The sequence below is a fragment of the Quercus robur genome, chromosome 5 (genome assembly GCF_932294415.1).
Source record: "Quercus robur chromosome 5, dhQueRobu3.1, whole genome shotgun sequence".
NCBI classification, from domain to species: domain Eukaryota; kingdom Viridiplantae; phylum Streptophyta; class Magnoliopsida; order Fagales; family Fagaceae; genus Quercus; species Quercus robur.
In genome coordinates this window covers 16421651-16446133 of record NC_065538.1, presented here as the reverse complement: position 1 = coordinate 16446133, position 24483 = coordinate 16421651, and the positions used below count along the sequence as shown (strand labels likewise).

At 41.5% G+C, this 24483-nt stretch overlaps 1 protein-coding gene and 1 pseudogene across 1 annotated transcript; one reads left to right on the top strand and one right to left on the bottom strand.

Moving 5' to 3' along the window:
- Window positions 1-36: 36 nt before the first annotated feature.
- On the top strand, window positions 37-3658 carry LOC126727889 (uncharacterized; annotated as a pseudogene).
- Window positions 3659-18804: 15146 nt separating this feature from the next.
- LOC126727888 (putative leucine-rich repeat receptor-like protein kinase At2g19210) lies at window positions 18805-22142 on the bottom strand. Its single transcript, XM_050433788.1, has 3 exons — window positions 22025-22142; window positions 19610-20177; window positions 18805-19309 (listed from the first exon to the last, which is right to left on the bottom strand). Exons 1-3 carry the CDS (start codon window positions 22140-22142, stop codon window positions 18805-18807), a joined length of 1191 nt encoding a protein of 396 aa, XP_050289745.1.
- Between the last annotated feature and the right edge of the window lie 2341 nt (window positions 22143-24483).

Genomic DNA, 24483 nt, shown 5'->3' with positions numbered 1-24483 from the left:
TTAGTTGTTATGTGCTTAATGAACAGAGAGGTTAGGATGCCACCTCGCAGTAAAAACACTGGGAACACTCCCAACAACTCTGGCAATGGTAGGAATCAGCAAGATGGGAACCAAGACTGTAGGCACAACCAAGGCCAGCCACCAGAGATGATCCAGATGATGCAGACCTTGGTTGGAGTGGTCCAACAATTGGTCACTACTGGAGATAACTTGGCTAGGATGATGGAGCAACGCCGAGGTAATCATGGTGGGATGATTGAATTCAAGAGGTTGTCTCCTCCAACTTTTGAGGGGACTACTGAGCCTATGGAAGCAGAAAAATGGATCATTGAGATGGAGAAAGTATTTAGAGTTCTTGAATGCTCTGAGGGTGAGAAAGTGGCTTATGCAGCTTATATGTTGCGTGGAGATGCTTATGACTGGTGGCGGCTGGAAGAAGAAAAACGTGGCCAAGAGACTGAGCCTTGGACTTGGGAGCTATTTAAGTCTGTATTCTATGAGAAATATTTTCCTAAGAGCATTCGCTTTCAGAAGGAAAAAGAGTTCATCAAGCTGACACAAGGTAACATGACAGTTGCTCAGTATGAAGCAGAATTTTCCAGGTTAGCTAAATTTGCTCCCACAATGGTGGTGGATGAAGAAGCTAAGGCTCGAAGGTTTGAAGATGGATTAAGGTTTTGAATTAAGCAAGGAGTTGTGCCCTTTGAGTTGACTACCTTTAGGGCGGTGGTGAGTAAGGCTTTACTAGTGGAGATGGGGCTTAATGAGGCTCAAGCAGATAGAGATATAACCAGAAGAAGAGGCCTAGGCAAGGAGAGCAAAGCTTCAGCTTTCAAGCCAAGAAACAAGGAACACAACGTGCTGATACCAAGGCACTGCCAAAGTGCTCTCGATGTGGTAGGCCTCATGCAGATAAGGATTGCCACTGGAATACTGGAGCATGTTTCTCATATGGACAAAGGGGTCACAAGATTGCTGAGTGTCCCCAACGGAAGGAGGTTCAGACCACCCCAAGACCAACAACAGGACAGAATCAGGGAGCAAGCCAAAAGCCCAAGATCCAAGGAAGGGTTTATGCACTTACACAACAGGATGCTAATATTTCTAATGCTGTGGTAACAGGTATTATTCCGGTCTCCACAACTTACGCTTATGCATTGTTTGATCCTGGTGCCACTCACTCCTTCATATCTTCTAATTTTGCAAAGAAACATAATTTTAAATTTGAGCCTATGGAGTCTGAATTATGTGTGGATACCCCGGTTGGGGGTGTAGTAGTTACTGATAGTGTTTGCAAGTCTTGTGTTGTCAAAATAGCAGATAGAGAATTACTAGCAGATCTAACATTGTTGGAGATGCGGGATTTTGATATAATCTTTGGGATGGATTGGTTGGCTGCACATTATGCCATGGTTGATTGTCATAGGAAGAAGGTAATTTTCCAAGTACCTGGCGATATTGAGTTCTGTTTTGTGGGAAATGGGGCATATACTTCTCCACGGGTGGTTTCAGCTTTACAAGCTAGACGTATGATGAAGAAAGGGTGTAAAGGATATCTGGCCACTGTGAGAGACACACAACAAGGTGAATTGAAGCTGGAGGACATTCCTATAGTGAGAGAGTTCCCAGATGTGTTTCCAGAAGACTTGTTAGGGTTACCACCAGATAGGGAGATAGAGTTTTCTATTGACCTATTACCAGGTTCTAGCCCAATTTCTAAAGCCCCATACCGGATGGCACCTACTAAGTTAAGGGAATTAAAAGCACAGTTGCAAGAGTTGCTTGACAAAGGCTTCATCAGGCCTAGTGTATCCCCTTGGGGTGCACCTGTGTTGTTTGTAAAGAAAAAGGATGGGAGCATGAGGCTCTGCATTGATTATAGGGAGCTGAATAGGGTGACAGTGCGAAATAAGTACCCTTTACCAAGGATAGAGGATTTGTTTGATCAACTCTAAGGAGCGCAGGTTTTCTCTAAGATTGACCTTCGTTCCGGTTACCAACAATTGAAGATTAAGACTGTTGATGTGCCCAAGACAACCTTCCGTACAAGATATGGTCATTATGAATTTTTGGTGATGCCTTTTGGCTTAACCAATGCACCGGCAGCCTTTATGGACTTGATGAATAGGGTGTTCAAACCCTTCTTAGATAAATTTGTTGTAGTATTTATTGATGATATCTTGATATATTCCAAGAGTGTGGAGGAGCATGAGAATCACTTGAGGCTTGTACTGCAACTATTGCAGGAGAGGAAGTTGTATGCAAAGCTTAAAAAATGTGAATTTTGGCTAGACAGTGTTGCATTCCTTGGGCATGTTGTATCTAAAGATGGGATTGCTGTTGACCCTAAGAAAGTGGAAGCAGTAGTTGAATGGAATAGACCGAATAGTGTGACAGAGATTCGTAACTTTTTGGGACTGGCTGGTTATTACAGGAGGTTTGTTGAAGGATTTTCTCACTTAGCCATGCCTTTGACTCGCTTGACCCAAAAGGGAGCTAAGTTTGAGTGGACCAAAAATTGTGAAGAAAGCTTCCAGGAATTGAAGAGAAGATTTGTGTCTCAATTTTGGGAGAGCGTGCATAAGGCAATGGGTACTAACTTGAAGTTTAGCACAGCCTTTCACCCTCAAACAGATGGACTTTTAGAAAGAACTATACAAACATTGGAATATATGTTGAGAGCTTATGTAATTGATTTCAAAGGTTCATGGGAGGAACATCTACCTTTGGAGGAGTTTGCATATAATAATAGCTACCAAGCAAGTATTAAAGCAGCACCATATGAGGCTTTGTATGGCAGGAAGTGTAGGTCCCCTATATGTTGGGATGATGTTAGAGAAAGAAGATTGTTGGGTCCTGAGATTGTACAACAAACAATAGATAAAATTCAAGTGATTAAAGGGCGGCTCCAAACAGCTCAGAGTAGGCAGAAGAGTTATGCAGATGTTAGAAGAAGGAAATTAGAGTTCCAAGTGGGTGATCATGTGTTCTTGAGGATTTCACCTACCAAAGGAGTTATGAGATTTGGTTTTCGAGGTAAGCTGATCGAGCCCTCGTTTTGTAGGACCTTTTGAAGTCTTGGAGAGGATGGGTAAAGTTGCTTATAGGCTTGCCTTACCACCTTCCTTATCAGGGGTACATAATGTTTTCCATGTCTCAATGTTGAGAAAATATATTCCAGACCCCAGTCATGTAGTAGAGTATGAGCCTCTAAAGTTAAGAGATGATTTAACTTATGAAGAGCAACCAGTTAAAATTGTGGACAAGAAGGAGCAAGAGTTGAAGCGTCGTACCATACATTATGTCAAGGTTCAATGGAGGAACCGGTCTGTGAGAGAGGCTACATGGGAGTTAGAAGATGAAATGAAGGAGAAATACCCATATCTTTTTGAGGACTCAGGTATGTCAAGTTTAGAGGACTAAACTTCTTTTAAGTGGAGGAGAATGTAATACCCGGAAAAAAAAAATAAAATAAAAGGAGGGGTATTTAAGTAAATTTGTTATGGGGTCAACTTTTATAATTAATATTACTAAGGGGTTTTTAGAAAATAAGGTTGAAACCCTAGTTTATATAGTCTAAATTTAAGTCAACGTATACTGACAGATGTTTTGAGAGAGGAGACTACCCAAAATACTGAAGTAGAGAAGATTTGACTGCACAATAGAGGTAAGAGCTTAAGAATTTCTTTCTTGTCAAATCTAAGTTTTATTTAGAATTAGAGTATTTTTTTTATGTGGGTATTTTGGCTAATAGTGAGACTATATAAAAAAAAAAAAAAAAAAAAAATCCAATGAAATATGATGATGTAGACGAAGAAGGAATTAGATCTATTTTTTCCTCCCGGTGTTGCGGTAACTGTAAGTGTTGCACAGGTTTATCGAATTGAATTTTGGTGAATAGCAAAAAGTTTTTGTGTTGGTCGGTAGTGTGATAAATTATGGAGGTAAAATATGTGTCTAATAGTATTTTTTTTTTTTTTTTTTCTGTAAAAGCGTGTCAGGAGCTTGACTGGTTTGATATAGTGCTTTTCTTAGTTTTGTCCTCATGCCAAAAGAGAACTATGGTCGGCGGCACTAGCAGGAAAGAAAAATAAAATTATATATATATATGTATTTATATACATTTATATATGCATATATGGTAAATGGAATTACCATCTTGAGAAAGCAGAGCCAGCTCCTTTTCTTTATTGTTATTATTATTATTATTATTATTATTATTATTATATTGTTTATTTGGTTGGTTGAGGCGTAAAGGGGAAGCAGCAGGTTTGACTAAGTGATTACATATATATATATATATATATATATCAACTCATGAATATAATAATGGGTGATCTACTTTTAGGCCTATAGGTATGGTGTAACTATAGACTTGATTCCTAGGAACTATTAGTGGCAGAAAATAGAGAGAGAGCAAAAATATTGTAAAGTTACGTGGGATATTGGTGTGAGTGGATAGTGGGAAATTATTGGTTATTTTGAATAGTCTTTAATCTGACTGGATACCGTTATAAGTTTTCTTAAATTATTTGATTATTGAGTATAGTGTTTGAAAATTGTTCTAGGTGATATCTAAAGATTTTGGGGGAATTGTTAAGGAAAAGTTTCTTTTGGAATAGCATTTGGAGGTAAGTAACATTATCCTAATGGGTTTTGTAAGAACCAAGTGCAAGACTTCTGGACCTTAGGTCACTTCGGCTCACAATTTATTTGTAGTGGGCTTAAGTATTTCCTACAATGGGTCGTTCTCGGCAGAGAGACTCCAAGTAACACCCAGTTAGTACCCTCTACTTGACTGTTTTCCCTCAATTTTTCTGAACCCCTTCTTCTCCCAACTTTCTTCTATTTATAGCCAAAGTTAGTGGGGAGATCATGATTACAGTCACCGTTAGTGCTACTGAAGGTCCAGTATTATCTGGTTAAAGTGGTTGTTTAGGTGAAAGGGCGGTGCAGCATTTATGATCTTGGAACTTGGTTCCATTTTCACCGATTATGTTCGGCAACTCACGTTCCCGTGCATATCATGACCTTCCCGGATATGACTCATGCGCTCTACCGGGAAAGATTAACCGGTCAACCCCGGGAACTTAATACCCAAAACTTGTTTTTACTCTAAGGCAGTTTCAAGAAGGGCATAAGGTAACTGGAACTTTCTGCTGGGCCTGCGCCCAAGGCCGGTATGGGCTTGGGCCCGGGGCCTAGATGGGTCTGGGCCCAAGGCCAGTATGGGCTTTGGAAGCTCGGTGCCGTACAATAGCCCCCCCTTGATTCATACTCGGCCGCCGAGGAGAATCAAGGAGCTGCCTGGGCCTTTTGACCTCGGGAATCTTCTAGTCTGGGACTTCTGGCTGTCACTTCTCATTAATATTCATCTCAAAAGACGCGCCGTTTTGCGGCGCCAGGCGCAGTCGTCATTATTGCCTGACGGTTCGTGAACCGAAGCGGCGCGCAAATCGGTTACGCTTGGCATTTGTTGGGTCGCTCGTAGGCTGTGCCCATTTATTGCTTGATTAAGCGTTTCTTCTTTCCCCATTTCTTCTGGCTCTATAAATAGTCCTTCTCCAAACATCATTCCATTTTTCCTTCGCCTCTGATCTTTAGTGCCTACTCTCTGCCGACCACATTTCTGTGCGCTTGCTTGCTCAGCGTTCTTTTCCTCCTTAGAACCCAAAGTAAGTCTTTCTTCCCCTTCCTGTTCCTTCAGCTTTGTTTCTTTGAGTTCATTCTTGTAGTTTTAGGCTTTATAGATGGGTTATTCTTACCTTCTAGATACCCCGACTGCTTTGGCCACCTTTAGGAGTAAATTTAGTATTTCCAATGACGTGGACGTGGCTTACTGCCATGAGAGTGATATGGAACTCCACCGAGGGCAGGGTACAGCCTTCTTTCCTTTGATGTCCATTTTAGAAGGTGGGGTTAGGTTCCCGGTAGATCCCCTCCTGATAAGCACACTCACCTACTATGGGCTGTGCCCCGACCAGCTTCCCCCCAATTTTTACCGGGTAGTTAGTTGTGTCAGCCAGTTGAACCATACCTTTGACTTACAATTAGACCACCATGATATTAACCAAATGTACAACCTCTGTGGGAGCAAATCCACAAATTATTACTTAAAGACGAGGGATGCTCGGGTACGGCTGATATCGTGCCTACCCGATTCGAACAGGAACTCCGCCGGGGAGTTCGTCAGGGTGCGCGGCAATTGGTTTGCCGGGGAGATCCCTTGCCCCTTCACACGGCGTGAAGTGGGTTCGTATCATCCCCTTCTTATAATTGTTTGAGTAAAAAAAAAATTTTATTGTTAAAAGCTAATGCGTTATCTGTTCTTTTGCAGACGGCAAAGTGTTTGTTCAGGATCTCAGAGCCGTCCACGTCAGGGACTTAAACTTCGTCCTCCGTTCCGAGATCTACGTGCATTGGGACGGGCAACTCCGAGCCTCACACCTGATCCTCGGCGTGGAACCGGTTTACTCTACTTGGCAGCCTTTCAAGCAGGCGTTGATAGTTGACAGCCCCCTGCTATCGTACATAGACGTCCGGTACGTGAATTTCTTGCCGCCGAAGCTTACAACCGGGGAAGCGAGGGAATTTGGTCGGCGGTTCACTGCCGCGGACGAACTAGTTCCTCTGCGAGACGATTCCGCGGAACAGGTATCTCGGCGCCTTAGAGAGAGAGCTCACGAAGCCATACAACAAGGGGACCAAGCCCAAGAGCAGCCCCATCCCGAGGATCCACCCGCCGAGCCTCAACAGCAAGTGACAGACGCGGCTAACTTGCTAGCTGAAGCGATCCAGCCCGGTGCAAGGATGGTGGCAAGGAGAGTCATGACCCTTGATCGGTTCGTGCCTGGTGCCCGGCCGACCAATCAGCCCCTGCCTACTCAGGGTCGGGGTCCAGTGTCTCAGCCTCCTCCCCCTCCGCAGTCCGGACGAGCCCGTAAGAAGCAGAAAGTAACCGAGCAACATTCCACGGGCCCAGGGGATGCCGCTGTCCAGACTCCTCCCCGACCAACTGGGGGAATTGTTATCCGCGAGCCGCCAACCGAAGCCGGCATGGGGGGCGCGTCCTCCTCCCAAGTGGCTCCAGCGTGGGAGCCAAAGTTCCTTCTGGACGGCAAGCCATTGCCATCGACGGCCTCTGTTCGGATGTGGGATAAGGGCGAGGGCGGCCGTATTGCCCAAACCTTGGCCGGAGCTCTCCAACTTCCCGAGGACGTGCACGCATTTGATGATGGGTCCGAGGAGTCCGTGGGGCGTCGGTTAGAGTGGCACGCCATTGCGGTAATTCTTTTGTCTATTTACTCCATGTAGATTTCCTTTTGTCACTTTGTTAACCTTCGTGCTTGCTAGGCCGCTCAACTGGCTCACATTGTGGCTGCCCGGGCACGGGAGCTTGATGAGGAAAATGAGCGCGAGAAGGGGGCGCGGGAGTCAGCAGTAAAAACGGCTAAGGAAAAGGCAAAGATTGCTGAGGCTGCCGAGAAGAAGGCTGCTGCCGCGGAGAAGTTCCGAGCATCGGCTGAAAAAAGGTGTGCAGACCTCCTAGCCAGGCAAAATGAGACGGAACTCAAACTAGCCGAAGCCCTCAGCCTCAACACTTCCCATGCCGACGAGATAGCCGATCTCAGGGCAGGCTTGGCGGCCGCGAAGCAAAAGTGGTATGACGTAGGCTTTGCCGACGCCGAGAACTCCGCAGAGCCGGTGGTGGCTCGGGCTCGGCATATGGGTTTCGAGGCCGGGTGGTTTGCTGCTCTTCAGGCAATGGGAGTTCCTGAAGACTCGCCGCTGAGAGACCCCGGCCAGATTCCATTTCCGAACCCTGCACCTGCCGTCCAGGACGCCCCGGCTGCTTTTGACGAGGAGGAGACGGCCAGTATGAGGGAGTTGGTTGAGCAAATCGACTCCCATGCCGAGCCCGAGGATATGGAGGCCACGAGCATACCTATCGTGCAGGAGCTTCTTGGTGAGGGCCAGCCTTTTCCCCTGACCGTCCAGCAGGAAGTGCCAACACCGACTCAACCTCCCAGCTGATTTTATTTTTACTTGTTAGCTTATTTTTATTTTGTTTTTATTTGCCTATGTCACCGGGATGTGGTGATTGAACAATTGCTTTAGTTTGTCGGTTTTATTTGTCCATGTCACCGGGATGTGGTGATTGAACAATTGCTTTTACCTGTTTAATTAGTAGTCCGTTTTCTTCTTCCGCTCCAATTTGTTGAATGAAATTATCTTTGTTTTGTGTTTTGCTTGAATTATACCAGTGCTATGGCCGTTTAATAGAATGGTACCCCCGAAAACCTGTTGTGCGGCGCTGTGGGAAATTTGAGAGCGCTATTGGACTTAGTTTTTGCAAAAAGGGTTAGGTTTTTATCAGGATTTGGTTTAACCGAGAATTGTGCTTTCATCCTTATAGATTTGATTGTAAGGTTCTCACCTGCTCGGTGACATTGATCGAGCCGAGGGTCAGGTTTCTGTCCTTAGGATTTATTCGTAAGGTTTTCACCTGCTCGGCGATATTGATCGAGCCGAGGGTCAGGTTTCTGTCCTTAGGATTTATTTGTAAGGTTTTCACCTGCTCGGCGATATTGATCGAGCCGAGGGTCAGGTTTCTGTCCTTAGGATTTATTTGTAAGGTTTTCACCTGCTCGGCGATATTGATTGAGCCGAGGGTCAGGTTTCTGTCCTTAGGATTTATTTGTAAGGTTTTCACCTGCTCGGCGATATTGATCGAGCCGAGGGTCAGGTTTCCGTCCTTAGGCTTTATTGGCGATTCTCTTGGCGTGGTTACAGGGTCAAAAAATAGCACAGACAAAAAAGTTCATCATGCTCTTAATCTTAATAGAATACAAGTTTTAGCTTACATCGATGGTTACGCGTAGAATTTCTTCAGGTTGTTGGCGTTCCATGGTCGGGGGAGCGGCCTCTCGTCCAGGTCCTCCAAGTAGTAGGCCCCTGCACCTGCGACAGCTGTGACTCTGTATGGTCCCTCCCAACTCTGAGCAAGCTTCCCTGCAGCCATGTCCCGCATGTTCCCCACTACCCTTCTTAACACTAATTCCCCGGCACTGAATTCCCTGGTCTTTACATTTCGGTTGTACCTTTGCGCCAGCTTCTGCTGATACTCGGCAAGACGTACGGTCGCGGCCTCCCTGCATTCTTCTAGCCAATCCAAATGCTCCATCATAAGGTCGGCGTTCTGTACGGGGTCAAACCCGACGACCCGTGCACTGCATAAGCTCACCTCGGTGGGTATTACTGCTTCTGCTCCGTATGCCAGAGAAAATGGGGTTTCCCCCGTGGATCTCCTGGGGGTCGTGCGGTAGGCCCATAATACACTGGGTAGTTCTTCTGCCCATCTTCCTTTCGCTCCATCCAACCTTCTCTTGAGCCCGTTCAAAATAGTCTTGTTTACTGCTTCAGCTTGGCCGTTGCTCTAGGGGTATGCCGGGGTTGAATACTTGTTCTTGATGCCGAGCTCGCTGCAAAAAGTCCGAAAAGTGTTGCTGTCGAACTGTAGCCCGTTGTCTGTCACTAGTGAATTCGGCACCCCAAACCTTGTAACTATGTTTTTCCACACAAATTTTTTCACGTCAGTATCCCGGATATTGGCCAAGGCTTCAGCTTCAGCCCACTTTGTGAAGTAATCCACAGCCACCAGTACAAAACGGCGGTTCCCCGTTGCTCGGGGGAATGGCCCGAGGATGTCAAGCCCCCATTGTGCAAATGGCCACGGGCTGCTGACAGGATTTAGATGTCTTGCCGGCTGATGGATCATTGGGGCGTGCTTTTGACATTGTTCGCAACTCCGAACGTATTCGGCGGCGTCCTTCTGCATCTGTGGCCACCAAAACCCTTGCGTCATTGCTCTGTGTGCTAAAGATCGTCCCCCAGCATGCCCGCCGCATACTCCTTCATGCAGCTCGGTTAGAAGCTCCTTGACTCTTTCAGGATGAAGGCACAAGAGGTAAGGGCCCGCGAAGGACCTTCTGTACAACTTTCGGTCCGAAGACAACCAGTACCTGGGAGCCATTCGTCGAATCTTGTTGGCCTCGGCCTCATCCTCTGGAACTTTATCTTCGGAAAGAAAGTCTATGATCGGGTTCATCAAGCATGGTCCGGCCACCGCCACCTGCGCAACCTCTACTCCGGCCTGGTCGAGAGCAGTCTTCACACAGATGCTTGGCTCCCTTACAAGTTCAATTGTGATAAGCCTCGGGGTGTCCTCGGTAGCCGATGAGGCTAACGTGGCAAGGGAGTCAACATGCCTGTTTTGTGACCGGGCTAGCTGGGATATCTTTACCGTTCCAAACTGACCGATAATTTGCTTTGTCGTACTTAGATAAGCTTTCATTCGGGGATCCCGAGCCTCGAAGTCCCCAGTGACCTGATAAACAACTAGCCGAGAGTCCGAGTAGATTTCCACGTCCTTGGCGCCCAGATGCAATACTGCCCTCAGTCCGGCCAACAGGGCTTCATATTCGGCTTCGTTGTTCGAGGCTTTGAACCCCAATCTGAAGGAGTGTTCCAGTCGCATACCTTCAGGGGTGACTATGACAATACCAGCCCCGGCCCCCATAGCATTTGACGCACCGTCCACAAATAACTTCCACGGGCGAATCTCCGCACTACAAATTACCTTGCCTTCATTCTTAGGTGTAAATTCCGCGATGAAATCAGCGAGAACCTGCCCTTTCACCGAGCTTCTAGGTCGGTATCTTATGTCAAACGATCCCAACCGAGTCCCCCATTTAGCAATCCGTCCTGTGAAATCGGATCTCTTCAACAGTGACTGCAATGGATACTCGGTTAGGACGAACACTGTGTGTGCCTGGAAGTAGTGTGGTAACTTCCTCGTGGCATGTACCAAGGCCAAAACCAACTTTTCAAGAGGCAGGTACCTTGTCTCGGCATCGACCAAGGTCTTGCTTACGTAATACACCGGCATTTGCACTCCCCGGTCCCTTAGTAACACAGCACTTACGGCATGATTGGTGACTGCAAGGTACATAAACAGATCCTCCCCGGGCTCCGGGGCAGTCAACCTCGGCGCCTTTGCCAAATATTCCTTTAGTTCTCGAAAAGCTTCATCGCAGCTCTCGTCCCACTGAAACCCCTTCCACTTCTTCAGAAGTTGATAGAATGGCCGGCAGCGATCGGCAAACTTGGAGATGAATCGGTTCAGGGCGGCCAACATCCCGGTGAGCACTTGCACCTCCTTAGGATTGCTCGGTGGTTTGAGGCGATTGACGGCCTCTATTTGGTCGGGGTTAGCCTCTATTCCCCGAGTGGAGATCAGATAACCCAGGAACTTGCCAGCCCCCACTCCGAAAGTGCACTTTTCGGCATTGAGGCGCAGCCTGTGTCGCCGTAGTATCTTGAATACTCCCCGAAGGTCTTCAGTATGCAGCGACTCTTTTCTGCTTTTTACTACCATGTCGTCGATATAAACTTCAACCGTGCATCCAATTTTTTCCCGGAACATCCTTGTCATCATACGCTGGTAGGTGACCCCGGCATTCTTCAATCCGAACGGCATGACCTCGTAGTGATAGTTTGCGTTCGGGGATATAAATGCTGTCTTCTCTCGGTCCTCGGGCGCCAAGGCAATCTGGTGGTAGCCTTGGAAGGCGTCCAGGAAACTCATTCTCGGGTGCCCGTACGTGGCATCCACTAGCTGATCAATCTTGGGCATCGGGAATGGATCCTTGGGACACGCTCTGTTTAAATCGGTGAAGTCCACGCAAACTCTCCATTTACCGCTCTTCTTCTTTACTACAACAGTGTTTGCTAGCCATCTCGGGAAGAATATTTCTTTTATGACCCCGGCTTCCTTCAGTCGCTGGACCTCCAGGTTTACTGCATCGACATGTTCCTTTGATGCTCTTCTCGGCTTCTGCTTTTTCGGGGGAAACGATGGGTCCACATTGAGTTTGTGAAAAATGAACTCGGGGTCTACACCGGGCACTTCATACGGGTTCCACGCGAAGACATCTATGTTCTGCAATAGGAACAACAACATCTCTACCCTTTTCCGGTCATTCATGCTTGTACCTATCTGGAAGTATTTGTCACTATCTGGGAGAATTCTTACCTTCAGCACCTCCTCGGCAACGTCCGCCCCATTTTCCTGGGGTATCTGTAATTGCTATGCAGTCTCTTTCTCGGCGTGCTCAGCTTGGCCGAACTGTTCCTTTTCCCACTGGACCGCGGCTACGAGGCATTGCTTCGCCACCTGTTGATTCCCCCTTACCTCCACAACTCCGTACTCAGTAGGAAATTTCACTTTCACGTGAAGGGTGGACGGAACAGCCCCCATGGCGTGAATCCACGGTCTCCCCAGGATTGCGGTGTAAGGTGCGTATGATCGGACTACTATGAACGTAACTACAACTTCCTTGCCCTCCATGTCCACTGGGAGAGAGATTTGCCCCTCGGGAATCACAATTCTCCCGTCAAACGAGACCAATGGCGTGTTATACTTCGCCAAATCCTGGGTTTTTAACCCGAGCCCTTCGAAGAGGTCCGGGTACATAACGTCAGCCCCACTACCCTGATCAATCATCACCTTCTTCACCAAGAATCCACCTATCCGGGCTGTCACCACCAAAGCGTCGTCGTGAGGTTGGATGGTTCCTTCGAAATCATCTTCTCCGAACGAGATGTCTAGCCGTCCAACTTTCTTTTGCCTCTTGGATGATTCTCCCTCCGCGCAAGCCACTGTCATCACCATCCTTGCCGCTGCTGTCCCTCTCGGTGCGGCATGAATGACGTTGATTACCCCCAGGGGTGGTGGAAGGGGATTCCTTTTCTGTTGGGCGCCCTGCTCGGTCTCCCGGTCAGTGGAATCTGCTACAAACTCTTTCAGGTGCCCTGCCTTCACTAACTGCCCGAGATGATCTTTCAATACCCTACACTGCTCGGTGGTGTGCCCCTTGTCCCTGTGATAGGTGCAGTATAGGCTTTGGTTCCTCCGAGATGGGTCGTCCCCCATTTTGTTCGGCCATCTGAAGAATGGCTCGTTCCTTATCCGTTCCAGTATCTTGTGCACGGGCTCTTTAAACAACACATTAACCCCTTCGATCTGCACCTCTGGTTCCTGCATTCTGAAGTCCCTTTTCGGCTTTGGCGGCAAGATGCTTTGCCGAGATCTCCCCGTAAAAGGGGCTTTCCCCCTGCTTTACAGCCGGTCATCCTCCAGGCGTTTGTACTCCTCTATGCGTCTCATCAGTTGCCTCATATCCTCCGGGGGTCTTCTTGTCAGCGACTCCCGCAATTCAGAATCCTCGGGGAGCCCCATCCTGAAGGTGCTAGCCGCAATTTTCTCGTTTCCCCCACCAATCTCATTGTAAAGTTCCCAGTATCGGCTGGCATAACTCCGAAGGGTTTCCCCGACCCTCATTTTCATGGAAAGCAACGCGTCGACCGGTTGTTGCACTCGGCTGCATGTTACGAACCTGCTGCCGAACTCCTGAATCAGCTCGGCGAAGCTGTGTATAGAACCTTTCCGCAACCCATTGAACCATCTCAGTGCGGTAGAACCGAGACTAGAGGGGAATACTTTACACATCAATGCATCGTTGTGCGCATGTAAAGACATCATGTGGTTGTAATGACTGACATGCTCCACGGGGTCTGTCCTCCCCTCATAGGAATTGAATGGTGGACGCGTGAATCTGCTCGGCATGGGTGCCCGTTCAATCTCATCAGAGAATGGAGACCGGGCTGCCATCCGCAAGGCCCTGCTCATGGCGTCCATCGCGGCGTTGTGGTACCGCCGCTCCTCTGGCGACTCTGACCCTTGGTTATCATATCCATGCGACCGGGAACGGTCCCGTCTACGACGCATCTCCCGGGAGTGACGACGTGACTCTTGAGAACGTGATCGGTCTCGGTGTTGTTGCGTAACAGATCGGCTGGAACCTTCCTCGCCACGGTTCCTCCTGGGTTGGGGGTTGTGGTTCCTTTCGTGGCGCCGACCCCTTGCTTCCAGCTCCAAGTCCATTACCAATCTGCGTAACCGCTCCAGCTCCCGGTCTCTATCATCATGTTGCCTATGTGCTGAGACGCTTGAAATCGTCCGGTGTGTCTGGGCCGATCCTTCTCCCAATCCGGACCTTTCCTCTCCTCTTGGATGCTCCCTATCCTCCAGCCGTTTCTGCCTTCTCTCCCTCCACGTCGATCCCCGAGAAGATCCTGCGGAATTGCTCGGAACGTGCCCTCCTGAACGCTCCTCAGACATCTCCCTTGCTTGAGTCTCTCTCAAACCACAGCTTCGTAGGAGAGCCCCACGGTGGGCGCCAATTGTAAGAACCAAGTGCAAGACTTCTGGACCTTAGGTCACTTGGGCTCACAATTTATTTGTAGTGGACTTAAGTATTTCCTACAATGGGTCGTTCTCGGCAGAGAGACTCCAAGTAACACCCAGTTAGTACCCTCTACTTGACTGTTTTCCCTCAATTTTTCTGAACCCCTTCTTCTCCCAACTTTCTTCTATTTATAGCCAAGGTTAGTGGGGAGATCATGATTACAGTCACCGTTAGTGCTACTGAAGGTCCAGTATTATCTGGTTAAAGTGGTTGTTTAGGTGAAAGGGCGGTGCAACATTTATGATCTTGGAACTTGGTTCCATTTTCACCGATTATGTTCGGCAACTCACGTTCCCGTGCATATCATGACCTTCCCGGATATGACTCATGCGCTCTACCGGGAAAGATTAACCGGTCAACCCCGGGAACTTAATACCCAAAACTTGTTTTTACTCTAAGGCAGTTTCAAGAAGGGCATAAGGTAACTGGAACTTTCTGCTGGGCCTGCGCCCAAGGCCGGTATGGGCTTGGGCCCGGGGCCTAGATGGGTCTGGGCCCAAGGCCAGTATGGGCTTTGGAAGCTCGGTGCTGTACAGGTTTTATTTTGCGTATTTTAACAACTGAAAATTGTTTACAGTTATTACTATTTATTTCTATTGTATTATTGATTTCAAGTAAAGAATAGAGAAATTTCACAAATAAATATGAGCATTGAATATATGATTTATTTATTTAATTGTTCCTTTAACTATATTGATTTAAAGTACAAAATATGGAAATATCACAAATATATTTGAATACTGAAAATATGATTATATATGATTATGGACAAATTGACTATGAATTGATTTTGATACCCAAACCAATGGGGGTTGTTCATTGGTATTCTGATACCCAACCAATGGGGGTCATTCATTGGTATCCTGATACCCAAACCAGTGGGGTTATTCATTGGTACTCTGATACCCAGTCAATGGGGGTTATTCATTGGTATTCTGATACCCAAACCAATGGGGGTTATTCATTGGTACTCTGATACCCAGCCAATGGGGGTTATTCATTGGTATTCTAATACCCAAACCAATGGGGGTTATTCATTGGTACTCTGATGCCCAGTCACGGGGATATAGCGTGACCATAGTCATAAGATTGGTAAGAATATGAATTACGTTTGAGTATTTGAACTAATTTGAGTCTTTAAAACTGCTTATGTATTTTTAGAACCTATTGTGAGTTATAGCTTTTGATATATAAAAAAACTGACTACTTCTTAAACCATCTATGATATATTTGTAAGATTAAAGTATGTGATCTATTTGCAACTCATTATTTTAAGACTATGAAATTTCTTTAGTTATTTTTGAAAACCCATAGCATAGTATAATTTTTGAAGATTCATATTACATCTTATTACTTCACAGATCTATTGTTGGATAGAACTTAATTGGATTTTTGGTTACTTATTGAGTTGTCAACTCACCCCCCCCCCCCCCCTCTCTCTCCTTTTAGATTTTGATCAGGAAGAGTAGCATATGTTTGGGCTTCCGCTGGGATGTGCGCATGAGTGAAGTTTAGGAAATTAATGGAATAAGTTTTGAACTTTTATGTTTTAAGATTACCATTTGTGTAATCCTTCAGACTTAAAGGATTTAGTTTATTTTTATTTGATGTCGAAGGATTATTATTTTATAGATCTTTTGAGAATTTCTTTATTGAGGATATTTTAAAAATTTATTGATGAAATTTTCCTTAAGGATAATTATTTAATTGTTTAAGAGGGCCTTACACACTTGTAGAGTGTAAACTTTATAAGTGTGTGGCTGTTGTCACGTGCCTAGCTCTTTTTGGGTTCGGGGCGTGACAATTATATATGTCGATAGAGGACAAATAGTAGGTGACAAAATATGCAACGAAATTGTACCATACTGGCGGTACTCTTTCTAATTGGCTCATCCCTTATAAGCTAGAAAGGGGAAGGCCATCTTTCCAATGTGGGACAAGCAAAAAATTGCCTAAGGATAAACATGAGTTTCCTTAGAGCAAAAAATGCTCCCACAGTGACAAAACTTTTTTTTTTTTTTTTTTTGAAAAATAATTACAACATACTATTAACCCCACAGCTCGAACCCTTTCTCCCCTAAACCCTCAAGCAATTTGTACATGGAAAGATGCCAATTCAGCTACGAGGCCTTTGGCAATTGATGACAAAACTAAGAGCTCTAGCTACAAAACATTTCGTCAGCATAAATCTTATTTGTTGTAGTGATAGAAATTCAACCAAATTGAAACTCTATGTGGCCAAAAAAATCAAAATTTTGAGTCCCAAATCATAATTGACAATCAATTTCAGCTAACAATTTGTGGTTTCAATTTTTGTAAGCCAATCTTGCAAATAGTAGATAATTAACACTCATTTTGCCAAGTGACCACTCATCAAAACACTCTCTCTCTCTCTCTCTCTCTCTCTCTCTCTCTCTCTCTCTCTCTCTCTCTCTCTCTCTCTCAACATCAAATTTAAAATTAGGAATTAAATTTGAACTTTTCTTCACATACACCACCTAATTACCCAAGGTGAATTAAATTCAATTTGAAAAATAATAACAATAAATTTTCATCTCTTTTTTTTGTGCTAAATTTTACACTTGAAGCATACTATTTAATTCTCTGTATGAAATTACTTTTAGTTTGATTAGTATTAATTTATCAAATTATGTAATTTGACTTTACTTGGTTAATTTGATCCTATTGGATGTTATGCGAAGTTATGGATGACATAGTTTTCAGAATCGGATCGGACCGGGAGGTCGGATTGTGAAAATCGGGAACCAGGATGAAAACTGGTTTTTTAAGCATAAAGAACTGGATTTTTTGTTAATTTCGTGAACCGCAAAAACCGGGGTTGGACCGCACGAACTGATGAGAACCGTGCAGTCCAACCCCTTAGCAATTTTTTTTTTTAATAAAAAAACAACTTAATACAATTTTATTCTACTTAATTAAATTATCTATTTCTTACAAGGAATAAAAAAAATTATAATTAAAATCCTTCAAAGATATTCAACTTTACTTCAAAAATTAATCATAAATTTTAATGTTTTCATGGTTATTATTTTATTTTATTAATCTTTTTATTTAATTATTAAATATATGCTTAAAAATTATTAAATTTCCCTCAGATATATAGATATATTGTCAATTTTGCTAGTTTTTATAAATTTAATATCTATATTTAGACTTTAATTAATTATTAAATTAATTATAACGTCATCGCGGTTTGACCCCGGTTCAACCTCAGTTCAATCTAAAAAATCTTGAACCTCTCCTCTTTACGGTTCAATGAACAGTCCAGGTCTAAAAACCTTGATGTACAATAGTGATTTTGCAAAATTAAATTTTATTGTTTTACGCTTTAAAGTTTAATTTATTAATCTCATATTTTTGCAAAATTCAATTTCCTCAAATAAGTGGATTTGTCATACTCTCAATTAAAAAGGAAATATGCACAGGCTAAATACAAAAATATAATTAATAATTTTGCATTTTAGAGATTAAAAAAATGAATGCACGTGAATAAAAAAATAGTATAAATAATTAATTAATTAGTAAAAATTATTTGGTATAGATATATATTTTTTTTTAAATGCTCCATTTAAAGTTGTGGAATTACTATCTTTCAAACTGTACGTAGATGCATGGAGAATTTACCTAGAGTCTATTAATATAGATGTTAAGAACCTTGAGATACACTCAAGTTATCATTTTTCCACATGTGGACTCACAGCATAACTGAATGCCAAAACAAATTAAATCCAATTTTAGTTATTACTTACAAGTATTGTAGTGCTGTGAGGTCGGAGATTGATGTCGCTATCTTCCCTGTCAATTTGCTTGAGCTCAAGTACCTGCTTGTAATTTACCAAAGATGAATTAAAGAGTTGGTGTCATTGCCAGAGGGTATTTTCATATTCTCTCTCCCTCTCTCTTTCCCTCTTAGACTTACATAAGAGCTTGTTCCCCCTTAAATTTCTGAAATTTAAAAAAAGACATGTACGTACAAGTAAACATTTGGGCATATATGTTGAGGCATTCATCTATTAAATTAAAGCCAACCTTCAGAATTTACAATTTCGTTTGAATTGTGACCAACTCCATCTTATATAATTCTTCAATGGTGCATTTTTAAAAATTCCAGCTATTTTTACGATAGTCGTATAGTCCAGCTATTGTAGCTGGACTAGGACTATCATAATGGATCCATATTCTAGGAATTTGTTTTCTTTAGAAAATAAATATAATGATGGAATTTGCATTGGTTTCACATGGCTTGGAAGTGCACTCACAGTGAAATGATCCTAGGAGTATCATTTGAACTGCATGTCAAATTACTCCATGAATATTGATGTGGAACACATGGGTCGCCTTGCCAATCGTCTCTAGAGATCGTGTACGTTTGTTTGATGTACATGATAGCAGCAACTATTGTTTGCAACAAATATTACGAGGTAATAATCGATGGTTTATACGGAAGAGAAATTACACTATATTTCTCAATTGCATTGACGATGTGGGGAAGGCCAGACTCCGTTGTTGCATTAATTGAAAAACTAAAATGCCCCTCGAATGGTTGTCCATTTTGGGGGCATATGGACAGCGGCTTTAAGTATTCAAGAGTTATAGGTTCTGAGGTGTAGTTTCCGCCCTCCACATCAATAATGAATTCTCTCTTCTTGCCTTGGGTAGGCTTAGCAATCTCAGCAAAGTGAAAGCAAACATAATATTTACCACCAATGTATGGTTTATTAGTTCCATAACTGGGGACATAAGTCAAGGCATTGTGACCACTAGGTGGTTGAACGGCAGTTCTCAACACTTGTGCTGGTGGTTGATAACTATCATTGCTGTCCTGAGTGTTAATAACTGAGGAGGTATTGATTGCAACCCAGTTTGATGACAACGTACTTTGAGAAAACCATAAGCGATCATAAACATCGTCCTCGTACCTAGGACAGACAAAAGCATTTGTCATGTTAAAATTTTGCAGAAACGCAATTCCAAGTACTAAAAAGGAAAATGTCAAATATATGACAACATAAAATTTATAAGCTATGTGAGAATGAATATAATTAGTAAGTTTCAATTATTTTATAATTAAATTTTGAATTACTTCTTTCTAATTGGTGACATATCAATTTGTAAGACCAATGTAGTAAAATTTATAGTAACTATAACATTACTTGATCTTACATTTAGAGTCTAAAACCAAAAATATATTTAAAAAAAAAAAAACATAGCTAATTCACCTGATCAAGTACATACTTGAGGTGCCAATGTCTAATCGCAAGCCAAAACTTAGTGCTCCAAAATTAGTTGGATAAATGGACTTACTCAAAGGACGTAATTCCAAGGTGGAAATGAACGGTATTCCAGACCCCGTGTTTATCAAACAAACATATACGGTATCAGACAAGGGAACATGAATGATATCCGGAAAAGTTTCCCATGGTGGATATAACGGATATAACTCGCTAAAATCCACCGTGGTCCAAAAATTAACCCCAACGTATACGTCAAACTTTGGAGGTTGATTCTTGTTGTCATAATTTCCATAAAAAAAGAAAGCCCTGATAAGATAGTTACTGTTTTTGCCTTGTTCAGGTTTCAAGGTGTAACAATTTTTTGTTCCTTGCGGGAAGCTTCTCAGATTTTTTATTTGCCGTACATAGTTAGGAGAAACCATTGAAGAGTAGTACTCGGGGGATATGACGTTATTTGTCCCAGTATCTATAAAACCTGAATCTGACTTGTAAAATATACCAGTGCCTTCATCCAAATAATCGCTGGTTGCCCCACAATCGATGCTTATGAAACCTACAAATTTTATGCCGAAGAAGAAAGAGATATAAAATTTTATAGATGCCAATCAATATGATAAGGTCTAATATAATTCAATTCGAAATTCAACATATTTAAAAAATAAAAATAAACAGTGGACTATATTAAGCACCTGCCATTCCTTTTGAAAAACCCCAACTCTAACCAAGCACTAAACCACCGCCACAAATCCAGTTGGTTTTATGGCCCATGCATTCAAGAGGGCAGATCTATGGAAGATAAGAGATAAAACTAAAAGAGAGAGAGAAAGTTGGAATTTTGAAATGGGATAGTGTTGTTTCTTAGGTTCTCTAATTAAATCATTTCAATTAATTATTTAATCCATATTAGGCGCACCTAGCGGTACATGTCAAACATTTTAACAGATGGGATGGTGGTCAAATTGCACAAACCAAAAAAAAAAAAAAAAAAAGACCAACATTTTGGGAATTTTTCCTAGGAAAGTCATTACAAAACTTAATTATACAGATTTAATAGAAAGAAAACTTGAATATATTGACATAAAAAAAAATGTCAATACATAAATTTTTATAATTTCCTTCTACAAAGAAAATGAAAAAACAAAAAGGGACTAATAATAAATAAAATGAGAACTAAGAATATTGAGATGCTAAGTTGCACATGTACAAGTACGATATAGGTATAGATATGAGAGTTTGGCATTTTTCGAATAATTAGGGTAAAATAAGTCTGGGGTACAAATATTAATATATATATATATATATATATTTTAAATACTTTGAAAATAATTTATGTTTAATTATTTGAGGTTTTAAAATTAAGTAACAAACTAACAACAATAAAATGCTTGAAAACATATCTAAAACTATAATTTATGTTTATTTAAGTTAATAAATAAATAAATTATCAGATTATAATGTCATTCCTCAAATAAAAGCACCAAGGAGTATAAAAAGGCTAACCAGTTAATTAATTACCAAATGCTATTTTTTTGTAGTGCTGCCATTAACCACCTCAACCTAGCGACGGCAGAACCACGAAGAGAGAGAGCACAACCACTACCTCCTTGACGAGTCACATGATACAAATATAAGGTCTAAATCACAAAAGATAAGACCCCCTTTTCTAAACCGCAACTGGACTAGCTAGCCTCTGTACCCAGAGAAATTAAAAAGGAATTCTCATGTTCACAGAGAGATGCGTGTTAATGTCCTTCACTTCTTTCCATTTCCAAATGATAATCATGGTGTTGTGTATTTTGGGTACACCACAAGGCACCAATCCTCCTGACTATTGATTCACCACCACCGGACTTTCTATTAAGGGCGTTGTAAGCAAATGTTTGATGGTATTTTTGGGATTGAGACCTTAGAAAATTGCGTTGTGAAAACATGATCTTTGTTTTAAAATTGGGGTTTACAAAAAAGCTATCAATACCTCTAAAACCATTTATTAGAAATCGTGAGGCCAAACACTGGTGATTTTACGTTTTTCACTGAGAACTCGTGTTTAGCCAGCACAATCGTAGGGCCAAACGGGCTCTTATGGATATATGCGTGAATGTGTAATGTTACTTTTGATATCACTTTTGAGAGTGACAAAGGAATTTTTAGAAAGGCTAATTAATGTTTTACAAACTACATTTCTAGATGTGAGATGTTTTATTTACACTGTATTATGTTTTCACATTGAATGTGAGATAATCAAAAGCATTTGCTTTTGCAGTAGCTCAGGCACCAACTTAATTTTTATGTTAAAGTTAGTCCATGAGGAAAGGTTAAGAGGGGGGGGGGGGGGGGGGGGGGGGGAGGGGAGAGAGAGAGAGAGAGAGAGAGAGAGAGATTTCATGGTTAATTACGTACCTGGAGTTTGATCAACAAGTCTTCTTCTTGTATGTTCTGTACTATCTCCTTTAGCTAGCTTCAAATTGTCAAGAATACTAATCAGCAAAACAAAGACAAGCCATGCTCTTAAAACCATTATCGACTCTAGGGCATCATGCATGCTGATTTGTATTGGCATATTATGCTAGTCACAAGGACGATAAGTAGTACTTTAATACTTTTAAGACATAGGAATTAGCTTAGTTCTTGTGCATAGGAACACTAGACCTGTAGAGATGTTGACAAGTGTCAAAATCTCAATAGGTTCAGTTTTCCTATACACGAGACTCCATCCTTACGAGGTAGTATATCTTGTACCTGACATATATGACGGGTCTCTCACACACAAATGGGTCTCACAGCATGTGGGGCCTACCTCTATGTGAGAGACCCGACATATATGCTGGGTATAAGATATAATTTTTCCATCCTTATGTTACGGCATAAGTTCTTTGCAACAATGACTAAAGCCTTTATTTATTATTATTTTTTTTTTAAGCCAACATACTTTCTTTTTCAAAAGAAGGGGGAAGGAAGACATACTGTTGACACAAAGGAAAAAGTATACTTTGAAAATTATATTAAAAGTAGAACGAAGAAAAAGTATGAGTGATTTTGTATTTTTCTTCTTAGTGTCATTTTCTTCTCTCTTTCTCCTCCATTTGGGGGAAAAATGGACCCAATAGAAAATTCCACTTCATTTTATTTTCTTTCTTTTATAAAATAATTATATAAAAAAATCTTATTCTACTCTCTTCATTTTATATCATCTCTCTCTCCCTGACCAAACTTAGCAGAAAAGAGTTATAACTATCAAGTCATTGCGTAATAAGAGGATCCTAATTGAGAATATTATTTCTTAGACCCAATTAAGTCATATAAGAATAAGGGCTCCACTTCAGGAAAACAATTGCAAATTGAATAACGTGCATGTCGGATTGATCCCCAACTTGGGGGTAACTGCCAAAGTCAGTTTAAGAGCCGACATTTTCTTCCTTCATGTGACTTGTCTACAAAATATTTTTTTTTTTTTCCAGAAAAACAACAAAATATGAAATAAACTTATTCACAACAAAGTTTAGTTACAAATTTCTCAAAAAATTAAAATTAGCCATAAATTTGGTTGCACTTTAATTTTATGTCAAGTGTACGTACTTCTTTTTTTTTTTTTTTTTTTTTTTTTTTTTTTTTTTTGAGAAGAAGTGTACTTCTAATTAATAGAACATCTTGTGACATTATAGGTTTAAAACTATCTCTTAAAAAACAAAAGTACTATAATTTGATGACAAGTATCTTTAAATTTTTAATGCACTCCAATTTCATTCTAAATATCATTTCAATTTTCCTCTAATTTATTTTAAAATATAAAAAGATTCAATTGGAATATTAAATAACAACATATGCATCATATCAAATTATTTGATTTATTTTCTCTGTGTATGATTGGACATGATTGTATGCAGTGATCAAATATATCATTCATTTAGAAAGGATTTGTTGAGAAATGTTTTATTTTATTTTTTAATAATTTGGTGATTACATTGATGGGGAGTGAAGATTTAAACCCCAACTCTTGTACTTAAGGATATATATACTGGATTGCTAAGAGCCAAATCCTCTGCATAGAAAATGCACTTTGTTAGCTAAATTCTAGATAGTCTCTCATTAAAAATATTGCATCAGACTAGCTACTAGCTAGCAGCCCAAAAATATTCTAATTGTTTCCGTAACTTGCCATATCTGATCATATTGTAGCGATCCAAATTCATTCATTTTTAAGTTATATTCTCTTTCAAAATGAATAGAGATAATAATTTGTTATTCGGGATTATAGATATTATTATAAATTTATATTTTTCTAATGTGACTTCTTAATTTATAACCATTAAATCACTTAATTATATTGTTATAGTTACAAACTATAGAATGAAATTTTGTTATAAATATATATATATATATATATATTGATGATTTGATAGTTAGGATTGTGGGGATTTGAATCTGAGACGACTTTATTAGAAATAGGATGTATCAGTTGAGCTACAAAACCCTTATGTTGTATTTATATTTATGTAAGTTGATGGTTAACACTATTTAATGAGCTAAATAATCTAAAACCAAATTTATTAATTTCATGTTTATACAATATGCAATCTCAAATAACAAATAAGTTTTTGATTCCAAAAATGTTCATATCACTATGCATTTTTATCCCCTTGACAAATTTTCTAATCTGGTTACTGTAGGGACCATTGGAGTCATGGATTTGAAGGGAAGAAGCCAAGAAAATGCATAATAGTAATTTATTCTTTGTCATTTAACTTTTTTATCATTTCTATCAAACACATATGGTAGAAATAGAACTATACCCAATATTTTCTATTCTCCAATTTTTAATAATAAGTTAATTACATAATCATGACCAAATTCCAATGTAA

Bases quoted from the DNA above. Each gene is read 5' to 3' on its own strand.
- LOC126727888 (XM_050433788.1), bottom strand. From the start codon at position 22,142: ATGGTTTTAAGAGCATGGCTTGTCTTTGTTTTGCTGATTAGTATTCTT. The intron at 20,178-22,024 runs GTACGTAATTAA...TAAAATTTGTAG, and splicing joins ACTTGTTGATCAAACTCCAG to GTTTCATAAGCATCGATTGT. The intron at 19,310-19,609 runs GTGAATTAGCTA...TGTCTGTCCTAG, and splicing joins TCAAGTATGTACTTGATCAG to GTACGAGGACGATGTTTATG.